General features: G+C 47.0%; 1 protein-coding gene across 3 annotated transcripts in view; it reads right to left on the reverse strand.

The window, feature by feature from the left end:
* Positions 1-821: 821 nt before the first annotated feature.
* TMEM131 (transmembrane protein 131) overlaps positions 822-19158 on the reverse strand; it is a 236839-nt gene continuing 218502 nt past the window's right edge. For 2 of the 3 annotated variants that reach the window (XM_004031466.5, XM_055378493.2), the window contains 9 exons: positions 16792-16919; positions 10966-11090; positions 10602-10751; positions 6525-6690; positions 5285-5406; positions 5085-5181; positions 4144-4241; positions 3383-3543; positions 822-1869 (listed from right to left, as the gene is read on the reverse strand). In XM_004031466.5, the coding sequence (XP_004031514.2) occupies positions 1585-1869; positions 3383-3543; positions 4144-4241; positions 5085-5181; positions 5285-5406; positions 6525-6690; positions 10602-10751; positions 10966-11090; positions 16792-16919 (1332 nt within the window). In that variant the 3' untranslated portion in view covers positions 822-1584. The remainder of the gene's footprint in view (positions 1870-3382; positions 3544-4143; positions 4242-5084; positions 5182-5284; positions 5407-6524; positions 6691-10601; positions 10752-10965; positions 11091-16791; positions 16920-19158) is intronic. The other variant, XM_055378492.2, reaches the window with a different exon arrangement.

A 19158-nucleotide genomic window follows, 5' to 3' on the forward strand; every position in this document is an offset into this window, starting at 1 on the left:
TAGCTGTATCAGCTGGTAAACTGCTAAAGCATTTCAATACCAGTGGGTAAATAGCTGTTTCTAGTACCCCCAGCCCCTGTGCCATAGCCCAAGGCATCCCCCCTTGTCTCCAAGCCACCATTTAGAAATGAAAGGGCCAAAGGGGCACTGCATGCTGTGTTGCTGCTGGTAAGCTCCCACAGGCGGCCCCCAGAGCCCTCCCCCAGGCCGCCCCTGAGTCCCTGCTGTCTTCCCTCTGTGCCCCGCTTCTCTCTTCTGTCTTCCTCGCACCATACAACTTCCTCAGACTGAAGGCTGGTGAAGGTTGGCCAGTGTTAGAACATGCAGTGGTGAGTTGGACACAGACTGTTCCTGAGAATGGTGACTGTGACCAGAAGGAAGGCAGCACAGTGGGTGCCATGTGAATCTGCGGTCAGCCTGACCTGGGGCCTCTGAGCCAGCACTGCCCAGCCAGGTTCCTCAAGTATAATGGAGAAACCCAACATATCCCAAAGTGTTAGCCAGGTACCTGACAGAGTCAGTATTCAATAAATGGTAGCAATTACTGCTTTTTATGAGGCCTTTTAGGATAGTGGCAGAGGGAAAACGCTTACTGGATGAATCCAAACAGGCTTTCAAGTTGTTTTCGATCAAGGACCCTCCATGATTGCCACGGGAACACAGAGAACTCCATTAGACTGCAGGAAGTTCCAGCAATGAGAAGGCAAACCCCGTCTTAACCTGTCAGCTCCACAGAGTAAGGCAAGGATAAGGTGGTTTACTTTGGTGTGAGAAAATCCTAATAAATACACCTTGTGTGTAAAAAAACCACAAAACAAGGCTTTTGAAAAAAGCATCATTTATTTCAAAGTACAACACAAAGTTGTATTTTTAAGAAATACACATTCAATCTTGTATCTCAAGACTTGGCTATGTGCATTTCAGTTCATCTTTAAAATAAGTTCAGGTATACAAATGTTACATACCTCAAGTACAAACAGCACAGAAAATGCATATGGTCTCAACTGAATGTTTTTACATTCATTCACTGTTCTTAAGTTGACTTACATTTCTGTAATCTGCTTTTAAACCAAGACAGCCTTACTTTAAAAAAATACTCTATTTTCAGCACAAAGTCCTCATACAGTTTTAAAATTAGATCTTGGCGCATAATATTGAGAAATTATTAAAAACCAAACTTGGTAATTTAACAAAATTGTCACATGCCAGGATTTCTGAATCAACTCAAATTATTTCCTTAGCTGTAATGTCAAATCTGTGTTCATACAGATAAATAAAGCATGGGGAAGACAGGTGGTGAAAACGCAGTAACGGGAAAGGTTCTCAGATGTACAGGTCTTATTAGAGTTTGTGGCTGAGTCCAAACTTTTCTCTAAAAGCACAACAGCAAATCTCATGTTATCATAATTGCAAGAAAGATCTGAAAGAAGCGAGTGGTCTGAGCCTGCCCTGCTTGGGTCTGTTTTGCAAAGATGAGGAGGGTGGGGAGGGGAGCTGCAGTAAGAGACTTAAAAAGATGTCTCAGAAACTGGCACATCATGATCTAGACGAGGGCCCACTATGTTTGTTTGTTTTTTGCTTAATTTAATTCTCGTGAGGAAAGTGCGAATTAGACCAAGGGTCCGAGCTTCTTCTTCCAATTGTGGGGCTCCATATCCGCCACGGGTTGTAGGTCTGTCCCAAGTCATCAGCTGGACTGGAGGTGGAGGGAGCGTGAGGAGCAGGGGAGTTTTCTGTGCCCATGAGGCCGATGCTTGCCAGCGTGTTTGCTGGAGTGGTGAAGGGAAGGGCGCTGCTAAGGTTGCTGGACCAAATGGAGCTGCTGAATGGAGTGGTGGACCACAGGCCGCTGGTGTTACCGAGGACCGACTGCGACAAAACAGAAAGTGTCCAGCACTGAGCCCGGCAGGCAGAGGGTCAAGTGGGTAAAGGGTAAGGGGGTAAGGCTACAGAAAAGATGAGACTGGGGCATGTGTTCCTCTTACTTTGTTTACTTTAGAACAAATGTTATATATATGTATTTGAGCAGATGGTTCTGATTTTTTTGAGACAGGGTCTTGCTCCATCACTCAGGCTGGAGTGCAGTGGTATGATCATGCCTCACTGCAGCCTCAAACTCCTGGGCTCAAGTGATCTTCCCACCTCAGCCTCCCAAAGTGCTGGGATTACAGGCACTAGCCATCATGCCGGCTGGTTGTGATATTTTAAAAAAGACAGCTTGTGGACCAAATCCAGCTCTGCCTACTTTTGTAAAGAAAAGTTGTATTGGAACACAGCTGCGCCCATCGGCCTGTGCACTGCAATGGCAGTGGTGAAGCATGGCCTTCAGAGCCTCAAATAGTTACTATCTGACTCTTTATAGAAAGTTTGCTGACTCCCACTTTGGGAGGCCGAGGTGGGCGGATCACGAGGTCAGGAGATCGAGATCATCTGGCAAACATGGTGAAACCCCGTCTCTACTAAAAATACAAAAAATTAGCCGGGTGTGGTGGTGGGCGCCTGTAGTCCCAGCTACTCAGGAGGCTGAGGCAGAATGGCGTGAACCCAGGAGGCGGAGCTTGTAGTGAGCCAAGATTGCGCCACTGCACTCCAGCCTGGGCGACAAAGCAAGACTGTCTCAAAAAAAAAAAAAAAAGTTTGCTGACTTCTCTTTTAAAGAGTGGTTAAGGTGGTTTTAAAACAGAAGGCTGAATAATTACACATGAAGACAACCTTTGGAATCTGTAAAGTTGAAATATCTATTACAAAACCTTGCATGTTTAGTTTCTCTGAGAACAAAGAGGCAAACACAGTGGGGTCATATTTTTCTGTCATAATTTTGTGGAAGCCAAAACCACTAATTATTTTCCTTGGCAAGGAAAATACTCTTTTCAGCATGGTCTTTGCAGAAGACTTTAGCCAAGAAGCAAACAAATGCACTCTTGAAAATCTAACCTAAGAGACAGGTGCTTCTCAGCAACAAAGTAAATGCAGTATCTAGCTTGCTCCTGGGTGCCCAGTGGCTGCATTGCACAGATGCCGAAGGCTTCCCTCAACCATCTGAACCTGCCATAGGCCTATGGTCACCCTTGTGGTCCATTTACAGGTTGGGAAGAGGCAGAAAATGCCCTTGATCTATTAGGAGGGACTCCAGAGACCAACCCCATAGCTGTTCAGTTGTTCTTCCTAAAACTTCCTGATTGTAATGGCTCTGAAGAACATCGATCGGTCATTTTGACAGAATATGAAGACAAAGCAATGGAGACAATAAAAGTACTAACCCACCCCTCTGATGCTGCTGTTTGTTGTTTATAACTATGTCAGTGCCATCCATGTCACAGCAATGGCAGACGGCAAGTGGGTGGGCCAGGTCCAGGCCCCAGCCCCAGCCCCAAGTACTCACTGTGGCTGTGTGGGTCGGGGAGCCGGAACTGGCTGGCCAGGAAGGACTGGGATCTGTTGCTGGCGAGTCCCAAAGGTATGAAGGGCCACTATTAAACTCGTTCCAGCTCCTCTGTGAGGCCTGATTGCACGATCGAGATAATCCGAGTTTGCTGAAAACTTCTGGAAATAAAGCAACAGTCATCAAGTCCATATTTGGTTTTGCCATGATCACTATAGCATATGGAGCTTCACTCAATGGCATACCTCCCACCACTGCTCCCGGAGCCACCACACCCACTTCACCAGCCCCACCACAGCCCAGAGGAAGTAGGGGCAGGAGTGTCCTCCAGAACTCAAACGCATAGTGCACGAGCTGATATGCCACCGATCACATCCAAATGCAAACATTCCCCACTCTCACATGATAGCTAATGCGAAGCTTCCATGGTGACCTCTAGTTCTGGACAGCAAGAAGAGGACCCCTGGCACACTCAGGGGTCCCATTTCAGACCAGAACCCTTCTGTGAAGCCCTTCAATACCCGCCATGGAACTCACACCAACTGGTGTGCGCACACCGTGTCGAGCCTGGTCCACTGCCCCTCTGGGCTGCTGGTGTGGATGAGGGAGGAAGAGCGGAGGGGGACCCTTCCCAGGGAGCTTCCTGCGGGGCCTCTTCCACAGTGCTGCTGTGCTGTGTTCTCCAGCACACAAAACCACACCTCCTCTCCCTTCCTCTGTCCACAGGCTTATTAGTTACACATCTAGTGTTAAACACTCACCACCAGTTAGATTAAAAGAGTTTCCAAAGGCGGAGAACGAATTGAGGGGAGTGAAGTCAGGGCTGCTTGGGTTGCTGACGGGACTCCACAAACCCGAGCTAAATGTTACAAGAGGAAAATGCAACACACAAAAATGTATGGTGGTTAGTGCAAACGAATCCATAGTGCACAGCTTCACAAACAGGAGACACTGCTTCAACTGGGGGTACTCAAATATTAAAAACAAAGACAAAAGAGCTGAACAATGGCTGCTTACCACAAGGGTTGAGTTGGAGGGAGCCCCAGAGCTCCAGATGCCCTATCACTAGCTCACAGCCTGGTTCAAAGCAAGTGTTTTGCAGAGAAACAGACATTTTTTCCTTCTGTTTGCTTTTTGGTACTGGAAGATTTATTTAAAACCTATTTCAAATCTAGAACTCATTTCCTATTAGTGCAAAGTAGGTAAATTGGGGCTCTATTGTTGCTTATCTGGAAAAGTCAACCAACGTGACTACTGCAGGCCACCACACCCCCTGCATGATAAACAAGCCTGGCTCAAGAAAGAGGCGTGGCCAATGATTTACTATAAATTGGCTAGTATTTGCTCCAGATTTCCCCCCTCCCAAGTCACTTTTGCTCTTCTGTTTTTAATGATCAGATCACATCTTACCACAGACCAGGAGATGGAGGAGAGTGAGAACAGGTGTAACATGCGTGTCTGCCCGGCTGAGACAGGCATGGGTGCCCCCTTTCTCTATCTGGACCCCCTGGGGAAGGCACCGCAGCCAGCTTTCTGCTTCCACCCAGCAGACATGATTTCTTAGAGGCACTTGACCACTTCTGACAAATGCCTCCTTGTAAATTAGGGGAAAAATGCCCTGAAACCCATTTATGGATAAAAGGTGCTAACCCGACTTGAGAAGCCTTCCGTCTTTCTAGCGGTTAGTGGTGGTCTACCGTACCTGTCTGAGCCATCGCTGTCAACAGGAGCGTGTGAAATGCCAAGGCTGCTGGAGAAACCTGTTTTGTTTGAAGAAACTTTAGCAAAGCCATTCCCACCTGTAACAATGGACGCTCAATCAATGGAAGGCACATTAGGACAGAGGTCATTCCACCAGGCCTGGCGCCTGGCGTGGCAGGTCTCTGAAGCAAAGGCACTGACCTGGGCTCTTGTCGTAGCCAGCCGTGACTGCAGCAAAAGTGGGGTTGCCGTTCTTACCCGGGAGCGAGGCTGCCTTTGTCAACTTGTGTTTGCTTCCATTTGGCTGTTTTATTTTAGGGTCACTTGAAAAAGAAGCAAAGAGATAACTCATTCCTCATCAGCAGTGCCCTGTCTCGGGGAGGTGTGGGGCTGGCAGGACTGAGCCCTGAGTGGGCTTCTCTGCAGTGGGGCAGCTCACAGAGCATCGCTCAGCCTCATGTCACATGCTCTGGGGCCTCAGACTGCTTAATCAGACAGAGATAGAGGGCTTTCTGGAGAAAGGTAAGAAAACAAAAGATCACTATGAAAGAGACCAGGGCAGGGATCACAATTTACGGACTGGCAGAGGCTTCGATCACACTTTTGTGAAGAATGCTAGAGAGCCACTCGGCAGGAAATGCAGAGGGCAGCCACCGACACCGGAAAGGGCGGGGCCTCAGAGAGTCTCCTTCCCTGCCAGGACACGGCGAGGTGCTCCTGTGGCAAGGCCCAGAAGCCGGGTGGCTCCCCCAGCCTCAGTGGTCACTGCCTCTTGGGCAACGGCGGGGAGGACCTGACCCCAGGCTGGCCGGTGACGCGATGCACAGAAGCCCACGCCACGGCGAGGCACACGGTGAGAGTGCCATCCGTGACCGTCAGGCTTGCGGTACACTGTGGCAGGCGGACACGAGTGAGGCTCCGTGCCTCGGAGAACAGCATGCTTCCTGCATCCTGTCTGTGTGGTCAGGAGGCTGCCCTCCCAGGTGCACACATCCCCTACTGCAGCACCTCACCCAGCACAACGGTCTTGGACCAGGTCCTGCCCTTCTAAGTCCTAAGCCAAATTGTCCAAAGGCCAAAATTAGTGTCACATAAACCCATACTCCCAACTCACAGGAATCCCCTTTAGGTCTTCATGTAAGGCTTAGTAAATGTTCATTAGCTCACTGAGAATATCACTCTAGTGAGTTAAATGGTGCATTTCTCGGTCCACGGGTGGTAAGAATGAATGGATTAGAATGGGAACCGGGTTACTGTTGGAGCTGGGCACAGCAGCAGGAAGCGGGGGTGGACCCCAGGTAAAAGGGCCCACACAAGCTGGCAGCCATCAGAAGTAACACCAGACAGTGGTCTGTGGCCGCTGTGTTTCCATTTAAAGGGTGTGACATCGGGTTTTACGCACATTTCAAGCTGAGGACCGGAAAGGAAGCAGCAGGCCTACCTGCTGGAGCTGCTGTTGACGATGCTGCTGTAGCTGCCCCGGGCCACAAAGGGGCAGGGGGCAGCTGGGGGAGACGGGGAAGCAGGTGTCGGTGAGGTCTGGCGTTGTTTTAAGAAAATGTCTGCGTTGAGGGTTTGCAGAGAAAGTTTATAAAGACTATCAGTAGCTGGAAATTAAAAACAAAAGGGCTCGTTAGTGTGGTGTTTTGATTAGCACTCTTCCAAATCACTTTGAATGTTCTCTAAGACTATGCATAACTCAAGCCCTTCTACAAAGAAAACAAACAAAAGCTCTTAGATGTGTTCTGTTTAACAGGTTTTAAAGAGAAAGCAGCCACATCTCTCTGCACTCGGGGATTTGAGGGGAGCAAGAGCGTGCCCGGTCCCTGCTGTGTTGTGTGGCGACAGTCAATGTCTTCACTTCTCCCACCTCAGGTAGGGGAGGAGGGTCTTCCACATCCTCCAGGGGTGGACAGCTGAGGTCGCTGCCTGGGGACCTGGAAAATCCTCGTGCCTACACACAGGTTTACAGCTGTGGGAGGTGCAGTGTTCCGGGCTGAATCCCCAAGTTCAGTAAAGCCTCTCCATTGGCGTGACTGGGATGTGCAGCTCTGATCCCTATTAAGCTCCTAGTATATTCCTATGCCCTTTAAAGTAATGTCTATACAGCTGTTTAAAAAAATCTAAAACAGGCTGGGCACAGTGGCTCGGACCTGTAACCTCAGCACTTTGGGAGGCTGAGGTGGGAGGCTTGAGCCAGGAGTTTGAGGCTGCAGTGAGCTATAATCACACCATTGCACTCCAGCCTGACCCCATCTCTGAAATTAAAACAAAAAATTTCAGTCATAAAATAACGTTCTCTACTCAGTAAACGGAAATATGTATACCTTTTATCAGAAAAATGTATCATTTTGCACACCTATTGTGTGCAACTTGGTGCTGCTGTAGCTACTGCAAGAGGAAGAAGGTGGGGGAGAGCTTGGCCCTGTGAATTCCCATCACCACAGGGCACGACCCCCAGCCCAGGCCTGGCCAGCTCGCTACCTGGCTGGCCCCTCCTGCCTTGTGAGATTTCTGCGTACCCTGAGTACCCCCCACTCCACTTCTCCCATCCCCTCACTGCCACATTGCAGCCGCTCTGCCTGCTGCCTCTTGCTTCCCTGGTCACACCCTGTAGCACAAGCTGCTTCTCCCCTACCCCCAGGGCTCAGGGCTCAAGGTTTCCCATGTCTTGGCTAGGTCACGCCTCCAGCATGGCCCTGCCGAGCAAAGCAGCCTTCCCTTGGAAGCCCGTGCTCTCCACTCCCCCATCCTCAGGGCTGCCTGCTACCTTCTCTCTCACCTTCCCCAGTGCTGCCAGTACTGGTGCCAGACTCACGGTCCTGTCTCCCACCCGCCCACTCTCACCCCTTGATGACATGGGCCCCTCCTCGCTGGCTCTGTGGATCTGCTGACCTGATGCCCACACTCAGGACGTGTCTCACACCGCTCTCCCTTATGAGCCCTGCTCGAATCTCTGTCCCCGTCAAGCTCCTCTGAGGCCTCCCATCTGACACCACGTCTACACTGTCGGCTTGCTATTTGTACAACTGTCCTGACCCTTCCCTAGCCACTTCCTCTGGCCTTGCTCCGCCCCTGCAGTGACTCGTCCCCTCAGGCAGTGCCCACACTTGGAGCAGGCTGTGCTCCGTTTTGTGTGCGCTCTATCCTCCCGAGGTGCCTGTCCTGGGGAAAGGTGCGGGCAGCTCCTGTGCGTGGAATGTGTTTCACAGGGCCCAGTACTGCAGATGCTCCTAAGACAGTGATGATGAAATGAAACAGGAAAAGCAAAGGGAAGTTAGCAAAAGCCCCTACTGAACAGTGCTTGAGGTAGCAGTGAAGGGGAGACTGAACAGTACACGAGCTGCAATTAGAGAACGTTTTGATTCAAATATTAAAATTTTCCTTTGTGGCTTCTGATTTGCTTTTCCTTTTAATAACCCTTTGTATTTTTTGCCTTTTTAAATCATGAAATTATTCAAGGAGCATTTTCTCTGCAACTCATGTGGTACAGATGGTATAGGGCACCATGCTAAGGGGTGCTACTTGGGATGGAGAGATCTTTACACAGAGGCTGCACAACTCCCCCAGCGGCTACTGCCACATGCTGGCTGCACAGTCTTGGGTGGGACCAACGCTTTCACCCCAAGGAACTTGCACTAAGCTTGGCACTGCCAACAGTGCTCGCAGAACTTCAGGTCTAAGCAAGACGAAACACCAAGGGAGGCGAAGGGATAAAAGGGGATGAGAAAGCTGGGGCAGAGCAGGAAGGTAAAAGTGATGGAGAGCATGTGGGACCGACTCTTCTGGGTTTCCTCCACCCATATTCTCTATCGAGTGGAGCTCTGCTGGAACATTTTAGTAACGCTGGCAGTGAGGGCAGAGAGGTCACAGGGCTTGGAACCAGTGTAAGGGATTGCTTGGCTAGAAACACACAAAAGGACTGCACAGACGTGGGCTGAGGAGACAAGCTCTGCATCTCTTCCTCCAGTGCACACCGTGGAGCTCTGCCCTGAGGCGCCATGCTCAGATGCACCAGCTGGCCTCTGTGGAAGAGCCAGGCAGGAAACTGAGGCATGCGGCACTGGGCCCTTCACAGTTCCTCTTCCAGAGGGCTGGCCTGCCATTTCCCACATTCCTGCCCCGAGGAGTGGCACCAAAATCTCCTGCCTGGGGTTGGGTCCTGTCATCCTTTCCCCTCCACACAGAGGGAGTGATGTCAACATGTGGCTCAGGTGCCACCAGGTGGGGATGCTGCCAGCCAGTTTGTGGCTGTGTCTGGCTGTCACCTGCTCTCCCGGCAGCATGGTTCTGCATGCTTGTGTCATTACGTCACCAACACGGCTCATGTCACCTCACTGGGCCTCAGAACACCCCTGTGAAACTGGCTCCAGGGGCTGTGTTCTGTTGCTGAAAGTGGCATCTGTTTAATGGGGAACTGCCTAAATCGTGGAGTGTTAAGCCAAGAGCCAATGGCCAGCAGAAACCTCAGGGGGCGCTAGGAAGCAGAAGCATCCCACCTGGACACACGGACCACCTACGGTCTTCTTCAAGATTTGCTGAGTGAAGGATTTAGGATTGTATCCCACCCCTGGCAAAAAGTAGTACTAAAAGGTGCCAGAAAGTCTCATGGCAAATAGGGCTACAGGATGTATCTCAGAGAGCATCTCTTTCCAGGATGTATCTACACATTCCGGCGAGAGCGTGGACGCCCTACCCGAGCCTCCAAGGCTCTCTGCCCTCATTCAGCCCAGTGAGCCTGCCCTTCGTCCAACTCCTTTCACCTTCAATGACCCGACTGTTGCTCAAACCTGACTGCATCTCTGGTCTTCCTGACTTGCCCTCTGGTACACTCCAACACAGTGGTGAGTGCGGACCAATCAGTCCTAAAGCCAGGACCTCTCTTGATCTCAAATCCCTGCTGTCAGCCGCTCCCTTTTCTGGTCTCTGTTGCCCCCTATTTCAGGTCGAGTGTCTGTAGGGTGAGGATTTCTATTTTGGTTGACTGTGCCTACTGTCTTGATTTACTGCAGGCCAAACTGGAGAAACAAGGTCAAGGTAGTGAGAAAAATAATGAAACCTTTGTGTAGGTTGCGTATGTAAAAAGACGTGGGTAAAGTTGAGAGGATGGAATTCTTACAAAAACAATTACACTATAAATGAGGAACTCATCAGGTAAAGGATAGCTGAGTCAATACTTTTATAAGGCAAACAATTCTTTAGAAGATTAACCACTCCAAACAGACCATTCCATTTTGCACATTGGGCAGTGGTGTGCTAGTATACCAGCTCCCTGAAAAAAAAAAAAAGCCCTGATGTGAATTGTTGAATGAGTCCCCTGATGTAAATAATCTTACCAGGACTGATTTCAACCTACGGCAGTTTAGACACTGATTAGGCTAGTTAACAATGGGCTCTTAGCTGGCAAAGCACTGTCAATGGGTATTTTAAAGCAACATGCCCCTGAAGAGTTCCATGCCCAGAGTGGGGTGGATTGTGGGTAAGTGGAGCCCTGTGGTTTCTAAACTACTATACTTACAGCTGCCGGGTTTGTGAACTGGAACGGAATCCCACTCCGGTGGAGGAGAGTCTTTTTCACCCTCTGAGCTACTGGTGTTGCCTAATTCTTGACTATTCGGGAGGAATTTTGCTAGGGCAGGTGGTCTGTTATCCACTAACTTACTTGTACCTGCACAAAAATCAGAAAAGAACATGGTTAATGGAGAATAATTCCTTTCTTTCAGGTCTATTTCAATGAACCTTCTAATGAGGACAAGAACACAGCCTTAGCCTTGCCTGACTAATAACTACTGACTGCTTACTGATAATGCACAACAATTGTTAATACAGTGCACTATGAAAAGATCCGTAAGGCATGATCATAGAGAACAAGATGACGATACCTTTTGTTTTCTGGGCATTTCGTGATTTGGATCCACTTGTCATTGCAGTTGGAAGAGGAATCTTGCTTGGGAGATTTCTACGTTGCTTACTTTCCAAAGGGGGAGTATATGGTAGTTCTAATGAACTGAAAGACAATCAGGGATGGAAAATACAAATGTATTCCTCTGTTTTGGAGGACGGAAGTCATTAAGATTGTAATTCTTCTACAATACAACTGCATGCAGGAAGCTAATGTGGCTTCCTGGGGCGTTATCTACCCTTGGTCCTAACTCAGGACTGGCTGCATGCCCAATGCTGTAGCTAAGACTGCCCAGCAGACATTCAGCACTTGCAGACTGAACCTTTGCTATTCCGAGTGCTGACAATGAACTGAGGTCCATTATTTAATAATACGTAACGTGAGGGAGGATCTATCTCAGATAAGGCATAGAAAGAAAGCCCTTAGCTCCAACTTGCTGCTCAGGGCTGGAAGTGCGGTCATTCTGCCTGCGAGTGAGTCTCTCCCAGCATCTAGACCACCACCAGTGGGATTCCTGAACATGAAGATTTTGAAAGATCTCACATCTATAACATTAGAGACTCCACTATTCAAAACTGAACAAATTTTTCTCATAGAAATTATGAGGTGACCCAGAGCTAAGTTCCTGGTTACTACAGGGAGTGGGCTAGGATGAATTTTCTTCCTTATTCTTGAACTCAGGGTTAATCTTAAGCAAAAAAATTAAATATATTTTTTATTGATTTATTTAGAGTGACGCTTTCTGAAAGATTTTGAGGTAAGCTTAAGATAATAAGCATGTATAAATATATCTTAAGTTTCCAAAGCTCAATAAGTGAGATAGGAAAACCTGCTGGGAGACAGCAGCTGGAAAGAATGAATCTCTGAGAGAAATGAACTGGGTAGCTGGCCCATGGAAGACAGCATTGTGAGCAGAATACCTATATGAGCTACAAAGGCACTCTTTATGAAGCCACATCTCTAATGCCCACCAAGACCATGTCTGGGACTGGGAGGACCTCCGGAAGGAGCTCAGCTAATGTGGTCCAAGAAGGACCTTTTCCAGCAAAGGCTGAGATGCAGCTCAGAGAGCCCAGTGGCCCCTTTGGAGAAATCTTCCAAGAATCCTCAGGGATCTCCACAGAGCTCCTGGTGACAGCTGTCAGTTCAGGGCTGAGCTGATAGCTAGCTTTTCATTCCAAATCTACAAAGTCTACACAGATGGTGTAAAATGGATGCATCGCCGGCATTTTCCACATTTCAGTGTGCTTTCTGCTCCCAACCCTCAAGCGTGTGATACTACTCAGGACTCCCGGCCCCATCCTCCAAGTTCTTCATGCACCATGTTGCCTTCTGTCCTCCCAGCCCACTGGATACAGTACATTTCAGCTAGGTTCTGGGTCAGAGGCAATCTGCTGTGCTCATTCACAGGAGATTTCAAAGGTGAGAAGAGTTCCAACTTTCCAGATCTAACAGCACCATAACACCCTCCTTCCCCAACATCCTCAATGTAAAGTGTGAGCTCATAAATAAACAAATACATTTAAGAAGGCTATTTACAAACATTTTATAAGGTGGTAGGGTCAAAGGACATTTTCTTTTCATTCTTTTGTTTTGTTGTATTTCACAAGTTTTCCATAATAAGTAGGTATTATATCTGGAATTAGTAAGAGAGCAAACCAAAAAGCCAAAGGGTTTCCGTTAGCCCAAATAAGTAGAATTTTAGGTAGGATAACAAACTGAAGTGAAAAATCCACTGTTTATGGGCCAGATGATGAATGCTACATTATAATATCTCTGGTATCTCTTCTACTTCTGACTGACAGGGTTACTTAAAAAACCCATCTTCTAAAAAAACCCCAAAGGCTCCCATAGTAGACACCAGCCCTCTGGTGGTGGAGGTGGTGTGGGTGTGATCTATTTTTAAGTGTGCGTGGGTAGCTATTTATACAAAACTAAATTCTGTGCCACTGTAAAAGTAATTGGTTTTTAAGAAGAAAGGTGCCAGACAACTCCTGTTATTTTTGCTGATTCATACTTTCCTAAATTAAGCCAGATGATCTCTATCAAGAATCCTTTTTTAAGGCTTCTGAATAAAATGGGTAACGGCCAACTTAATTGAAGCGATTCATTTTTTTGAGACAGAGTCTCACTCTGTCACCCAGGCTGGAGTGCAGTGGCACGATCTTGGCTCACTGTAACCTCTGCCTCCCAGGCTCAAGCAATTCTCCTGCCTCAGCCTCCTGAGTAGCTGGGATTACAGGTGTGTGCCACCATGCTTGGTTAATTTTTGTATTTTTAACAGAGATGGGGTTTCACGATGTTGGCGAGGCTGGTCTCGAAGTCCTGACCTCTGGTGATCTGCCGTCCTTGGCCTCCCAAAGTGCTGGGATTACAGTGGGATTACAGGTGTGAGCCACCGTGCCCAGACTGAAGTGATTCTTTTTAAAAAGGAAAAACAGGTGGTTCAGATGCCAGGTTTTATTTATTTATTTACTGACAGGGTCTCAGTCTGTTCTCAGGCTAGAGTGCAGTGGTGCAATCACGGCTCTCTGCAGTCTCTAACTCCTGGACTCAACTCCTGAGTCTCTAACTCCTGGGCTCTCTGCAGTCTCTAACTCCTGCCTCAGCCTCCCTAGTAGTTGGGACTACAGGTGTGTGCCATCACACCTGGCTAATTTAAAAGAAAAACTTTTTGTAAGATAAGGTCTTGCCATATTTTCCAGGCTGATCTTGAACTCCTGGGCTCAAGCAATCCTCCTGCCTTGACCTCCCAAAGTGCTGGGATTATAGATGTGAGCTACCACACCTGGCTTATTTTTATAATATATTTTCCTCCATTTTTTAATAATAATATTTTTCTTTTTCTTAATATTCTGAGATTTCGTATTCTTTTTATTTTTGCTTTTCACAATGTTACACCTGACTCAAGCCTGGCCTATTTTTATTCCTGTAATACACAGTACACATTTCTGTCTGGGGAGGAGAGAGGCAGAGCTGAGGACACAGCTAGGGACGTGACCCGCTATGGAGCAGGGTTTTCTCAGTGCTGACAGGTCTGGGGCTGGCGTGTGCAGTGTGGTGTTCACGGCCCTTGGCCCTGAGTTGAGCGTGTTATTTAAGCAGATTTTTACAGATAATATGATTAATCTACTTCTTTTGCTTAGATTATTACATTTATGTAAACATATACTGTTGATAAACAAATAGAAAAACAAAAGGATCAGTGAATACTCAGGGTCCTAAACCAGGGATGCCCTGGGCCCTTCCTGGTTCTGCAGAAACCTTCAGTGCCTGAGATCTGATTCCCATTCCTTGGCATCTCTGCCATAGACTACAGTTTTCCGGAGGTCTGCAGGCCCATTTCTATGTTGCCATAGCTGGAAAACACGGTTAGATCAGATTTCTGTTGCTGCAGCCCCACCCTCCTATTTCCTAGCAAGTGATTTTTTTTTGAGGTCAACTCTTGGGAGTGTGGATGGATGGGGCTGAGCCACTCCTCTGGCTTTATCACCTCTCATAAAGCTTCCGAAAGACAGCAATGATATATGCCTTATTAATGACATATCTTATTAAAAGATGTGTACCTGCCCTTCAGATATGTGAGGTTATATATTAACACACTAAAAGGTGACAGGAATTTCAGGAATCACTAAAGCTAGGACTGGCTGTGATTCTGAGTGACAGTGTTTGTTTGACATTTATTATCAGAATGCAGTGGAGTCACAGAATGGCTCTGTTCAGAAAGCCAACCTTCTCCGGTTATTTAAAAAACCAGTCTTTATTTGATTAAATGATTGATGAACTAATAAATTCTGACTCAATACTTTCATCCTCGAGTTCAGAAAAACAAGAGATCAGTGAGTTTAAAGAGATCAGATAAAGGAGGATAGAAGAAAGGTTGCATATAGATTTCTCCAGTTACAAAAGACAGTTTCAAGCACACGGCTTGATTTGTGTTCTGGTAATGATTTATCTTTTAACTACATATTGAGAGAGCACGGGTTATTGCTATAACTGCCCCTTGACTAGGCGGTTCAGGACTGATCACTCTAAGCTTTTTGGTTTACAAGAGAACTAAAAACCCTTGCAAAGGTAATGACACTCAAGCGACCTCTTTGACTAACTTTTCAAATGCAAATTTGCTGATGGTCAACTTGTAAAAAAAATCAGAATACAACGTAAGTCAGTGGAACAGGGATGGGGGTTAGGATTAGTGTGTTCTATCTGCTTAACAATACTAACCTCAGGCCTGAGGGCTAATCAACAGGGCCAATTTGGTGACAGTCACCTATGGAATGGTACCTCTAAGATAATTCTTAGGTGCACTGGTTTTAAAATTTATCATCATAGGAATTACTGCATGTCTGTCTACCTCACAAGATTTCTGCAAATGTAAAAATGAGGATTTTCATTATTTGGACTTACTAGCCTTATTTACTTTAAAATATCTGATCACTCACCTAAGCCTGAAAAAGGCCAAGAAGAAGAATCTCTAGCTAGTAGCCCAGTGTTATTCCTGTCCTGGGGTGCCAGGATATTGGTGTCTCAGGTGGATTTCTCTCAGGAGAGATCCAAGTATGTGAACCTCCTCTTCAGAAGAAGTGGGCTCCTTTTCTCTCTCCCCTTCAAATGATCAACCACCTGATACCACTCTGCTTGACATTCCTTCTACCTGGGCCTGACTGCTCTCAACAAATTGTGGGACCTGGTCACTTGAACTAACAATTTCCACAAAAGAGTAAATTTTAGGTACAAATACTTCATTACTAAGCACCACCATATACTGTATTATTTCATAAATTCAGGGACAAGGTTAAATTTTACTGCAGTTATCACTAATTTCTTACTAGCTTTTGGGTTCTATAGAACAGGACTGGCCCTGCCTGAAGCCATATAATCTAGGGACAGAGTCTAGGTTAGTGGTGTTTTTGCAAAACTCAAGTATGATTCCCAGGATCAGAGTAAGAATAGACCTTCCACAAATCTATGGCCCACACTTATGATGACAGACAAGCCATGTCTTCCTTTTAAATTTACACCTAATTTATTCGACTTCCTCTGTCACTTTCCACTGATCACAACCCACAAGCGGGTAGACAGCAGCTCCCGTGCTGATGACAGTTCTATACAATGAACCAGGAAAGGTATTACTGACGCACCAACACTAAAATTATCAGGTAGATGCTGAGCCAAGGTTTAATGAAAATGTGAAGTAACTTCAGTTAATAATCCAACAGTTCAACTCACTCATCTCCCTGGGGAAACAGCCTGCACAAGCCCTCCCCGGGGGCCACTGAATCCCATTCCATGGGGAGGAACTGGAGTTATTTAATGGTAGAACTGTCTGACTGGTGACACCTGCTCTGAACCATTTTTAAGGTAAGAATAAACTTTTCCAAGTTTTATGGCACGGAACTCTAGATCCCAACTGGGTTAACAATTCAACAGACTCAGAGATCTTTTGGAGGAAAGTTATGCTTGTACCTGTGGTTCAATCGTCAAGGTCATCTTTCTGCAGAAGTAAAATGGATCTCAGCCTGGGACTGAATCACCAACAGAAATTTTCCTCCTAAATTTTTATAACAGATCGTGAGCTCTGCCCTCTGCACATCTGACTTGAGAAGCATATGGCTATTCCGAGTCAACAACAGTACATGTCAGGTGACAGAAAAATCCCAAGAGGAATGTGACGTAGCACCTGGATTTTGCTATCAACTCCCCTAAAAGCCAACCAGCCAGCCAAATGGCCAAATCAAAACAGCACCTGGTTTTCGCCAGCAACTTCTTTATAGACCTTATTTCTCTGTACACTTATTTCTCTCACCTGGGTTTCACATCTGTTGGGATTTCTTTCTTAATATTTAAGAGTTTTTTGCTTTTTTGCTTCACTTGAGACATTTCACTTTCATGTTTTTCAGGCATGGCTTGTTTTCCCTTTTGCTTTTCTGTATCCTGTAAAAAATGGACACTTAATTGCTGAGAAGGATTAATAAAATGACTGAAATTAGTTCCATTTTAAGATACAGACACAAAATCAAAGATGTAAAAATATACACATCATATACGTAAAAACAAACTCGTTTCTTCAAATCTGTCTTCACTGCGGTTCTGTCAATTTTTTGGCCTTCTTTAATTTGTCTCAGCTGTGTGCGGTGGCGCATGCCTGTAATCCCAGCACTCTGGGAAGCCGAGGCAGGTGGATTGCCTGAGCTCAGAAGTTCAAGACTAGTCTGGGCAACATGGTAAAACCCTGTCTCTACTAAAAATACAAAAAACTAGCTGGGCATGGTGGCGCATGCCTGTAATCCCAGCTACTCGGAAGGCTGAGGCATGAGAATCGCTTGAACTGGGGAGGCAGGGGTTGCAGTGAGCTGAGATCATGCCACTAAACTCCAGCCTGGGCGACAGAGCGAGACGCCATCTCAAAAAATAAAGTAAAATTTGTCTCGACTATGTTTTGGTGAATTGGAGTTATAAAGAACGTCATTTTAATTTATACTCATATCCTGACTGGAGGTGGTGGTGGCAGTGGCAGTAGCAAATTGGTAGCTTCTTTTCAAGCACTGGGGAGTAAAACACTGTATTTCCTTAAAAGAAAAGTTCAGTAGAGACTGCAGTATAAAGTCAAGCACTCCAGCCATGCACCCCATCCTGAGCACAACTCTCAGGACAAGAGAGCAGTGCAGCAGCACAAAGGGGCCATGCTCGCCTGCCTGCGATTGCGGCAGGGTTCCGGCTGGTTTAATGCTAAGCTAACAGCTGCTCCATCAATGGGAGGGGCTATTTGTCCAGTTCATCCACACACACTTACGGGTCACCCGCTTGGTGCCAGGCCATAGGATTACCAAGAGGGCCCAGTTTCTCCTCCTAAGGATGGTGAAGTCTAGCAGGAGGGAGACACACGACAGACGTCAGCATGGACCTCTGCTGGGGGAATGTTACTGGCCACTGCAGCAGCACAGAAGGGCTGTCCTGCCCGCTCAAATGTGGAATCTGGAGTGGGCGGCCACATCCAAGACGCATCTTAAAGCTGTGCTACCCAGCTGGCGCAGCCAGGACCAGGAAAGTACAGAACCTGCCCCACGTATTTCTGTGGCAATCTGACATCATTGCAGCATCTGAGTGTTAGATCAGTGGACCTGTCTCCCGAACAGGGTACACATCTACTCATGCATTGTGTGTGGTTTTTTTTTTTTTTTTTGAGACAAGGTACTCACTCTGTCACCCCTGGGCTCAAGCGATCCTCTCACCTCAGCCTCCTGAGTAGCTAGGACTACAGGCACATGCCACCACACCCAGCTAATTCTTGTATTTTTTTGTAGAAATGGGGTTTCACCATGTTGCCCAGGCTGCACTCAGGTATTGCTGAACTCGCCTGGGGAGCTGCAGGTGGAGTGGGCTGTGTACTAAAAGCAACCTGGTTCTTTGCCCCAGACAATCTGTGAAATACTGTGTTTACGGAAGCACTGGCAGGGACAGATGGGGAATGACGTACTCAGCAAAGGGGACAGTGATGGCTTGTGGAGGGGAGCTATAGGCATGTGGTGAATTAGCATCTACCCAAGAGCTTTAAAATTTATGATTATGAAGACAGCCTGGATTTTAATAGGTCACACCAGGTGAATCTATTTAACTGTCAAGAGTAAATAACCAGAGCTAGGGCTAAAACATCTCCCTGGCTCACACATTGTTTGAAACTACTTTGAGTTATTCATGAAGTCCTTCTTGAATACTTGACCCATCAGGTATCTTGTAAACCATAAGCTTTTCGAGGACAAGGACGTGGCCTTTTGTCCACTGTTGTTGCCTACGCACCTAGCACGTGGCCTGGCACATGGGTGCTCAATTCCTATGTGTTGACTGAATGGGTAGAACAGAATTGGAAAAGACATGCAAGAGAAAATGACCTATCAAAGTTGTGATTTAGCTGGGAAGAAAATACACATTAACTGACAAACTGAGATCAGTCGCAGTGAAATAAAAGCACATGGCCTCTATGCAGATTGCTAAGCAGGAGGAATAACTCGTTGAAGGGGACAGGGTAGTAACCAGACAAGGAGGCCTCATGAAGGATGTGAGTTCTGAGCTGCACAAATAGCACGGAAGGAGCTGGGAACACAGGAGGGAATGAACAGGGAGCTAAGAATGACATCAGTGGGTGAGCACAGAACACTGGCCACTGGGGGCCGCT

Source organism: Gorilla gorilla, chromosome 12, assembly GCF_029281585.2.
Source record: "Gorilla gorilla gorilla isolate KB3781 chromosome 12, NHGRI_mGorGor1-v2.1_pri, whole genome shotgun sequence".
NCBI classification, from domain to species: domain Eukaryota; kingdom Metazoa; phylum Chordata; class Mammalia; order Primates; family Hominidae; genus Gorilla; species Gorilla gorilla.